Below are 1,049 nucleotides of genomic sequence, written 5' to 3'. Positions count from 1 at the left end.
GATTGCATGTGAAAACCCCACACTGTACCCCAGAAGTGCATTAATGTACATAGTTACCATTCAATAAAAAAAAAAAAAACACCATTATGTTGCTCTTTCCTAGATGATTCATGACTATGTCCTAAACTTCTTTTTATTTGTGCATTTTAATTTTAAATGACTTAATGTTTACCTTTGCATTCCAGTTTTACACACTTTCCATCTCCCTTCTCACCTCTCTCCCACTTTTTCTTTTTAATTAACGAACATTTTTAGATAGTCAATAGATTGTTTGAACACTGGAGAATAGATTTGTGTGCCAAGAAGCATTTAGAGCAAGACTTCTCTTACCCATAGTCTCCTTTATTGACATTTTCAATTAATTCTGGACGAACAAGGCATACGTGCTGGGAACATTTCCACTGCTGCCCGGAGCACGTGCTGCAAAGATACAACAATGACAAAAGTGGTCTGGCCTTTATGAAGTATGTTTCAAAATCAGCAGTAAGAGTTGCACATGGTCAAGGCATAAAACATAATTTTTTAAATTAGTGTTACTCAGATGGCTATTTGATTCTTAGCCAAAGTGCCCATAAAACATACATTAGCTACCACTCAATATGCCTTTATCCTCTGCCCCAGGCAATTAATAAATGAGATGATCACACATCCGCTGAAGTTTGAAAACATAAAGCAATTCGAAAAGCAGGTTCCTATACTTATATTTGGAAACTTTCTGCAGGTTAATCTTTTTAAAGTAGCAGATTTTTATACATCGTTATTGTGCTCAAAAAAGCACACATTTGCCTACAGTGTATCAGACTGCTTATTATTACAAGGTATATTTAATGCAGGCCTGCTGTTATGATGAAGTTTCATTATCCAGAAATAATGAGAAAACTCAAGCATTAAAGGATGTATTCATGATTCGATTCTCAATATTCACTAAAATTAAATATGGTCGTAAAAAGTTACAAATAGGTGATGTTTTATGACATATGCTTCTGCCTATATGTGTTTAAATGTGTGTTTGTATGTCTTGTTTCACAAATATTCCTTTTATTTGAAGC

At 34.0% G+C, this 1,049-nt stretch overlaps 1 protein-coding gene across 1 annotated transcript in view; it reads right to left on the bottom strand.

Moving 5' to 3' along the window:
• Positions 1–1,049, bottom strand: part of TINAG (tubulointerstitial nephritis antigen) — an 80,852-nt gene that overhangs the window by 69,649 nt on the left and 10,154 nt on the right. The window contains exon 3 of the mRNA XM_012805047.1: positions 331–420. Within this exon, the coding sequence (XP_012660501.1) occupies positions 331–420 (90 nt within the window). The remainder of the gene's footprint in view (positions 1–330; positions 421–1,049) is intronic.

The sequence above is a fragment of the Otolemur garnettii genome, unplaced genomic scaffold (genome assembly GCF_000181295.1).
Source record: "Otolemur garnettii isolate 467f Iridium unplaced genomic scaffold, OtoGar3 scaffold00035, whole genome shotgun sequence".
NCBI classification, from domain to species: Eukaryota; Metazoa; Chordata; class Mammalia; order Primates; family Galagidae; genus Otolemur; species Otolemur garnettii.
Note: the sequence above shows the minus strand (reverse complement) of the source record. Positions and strands in the feature narration are given on the sequence as shown.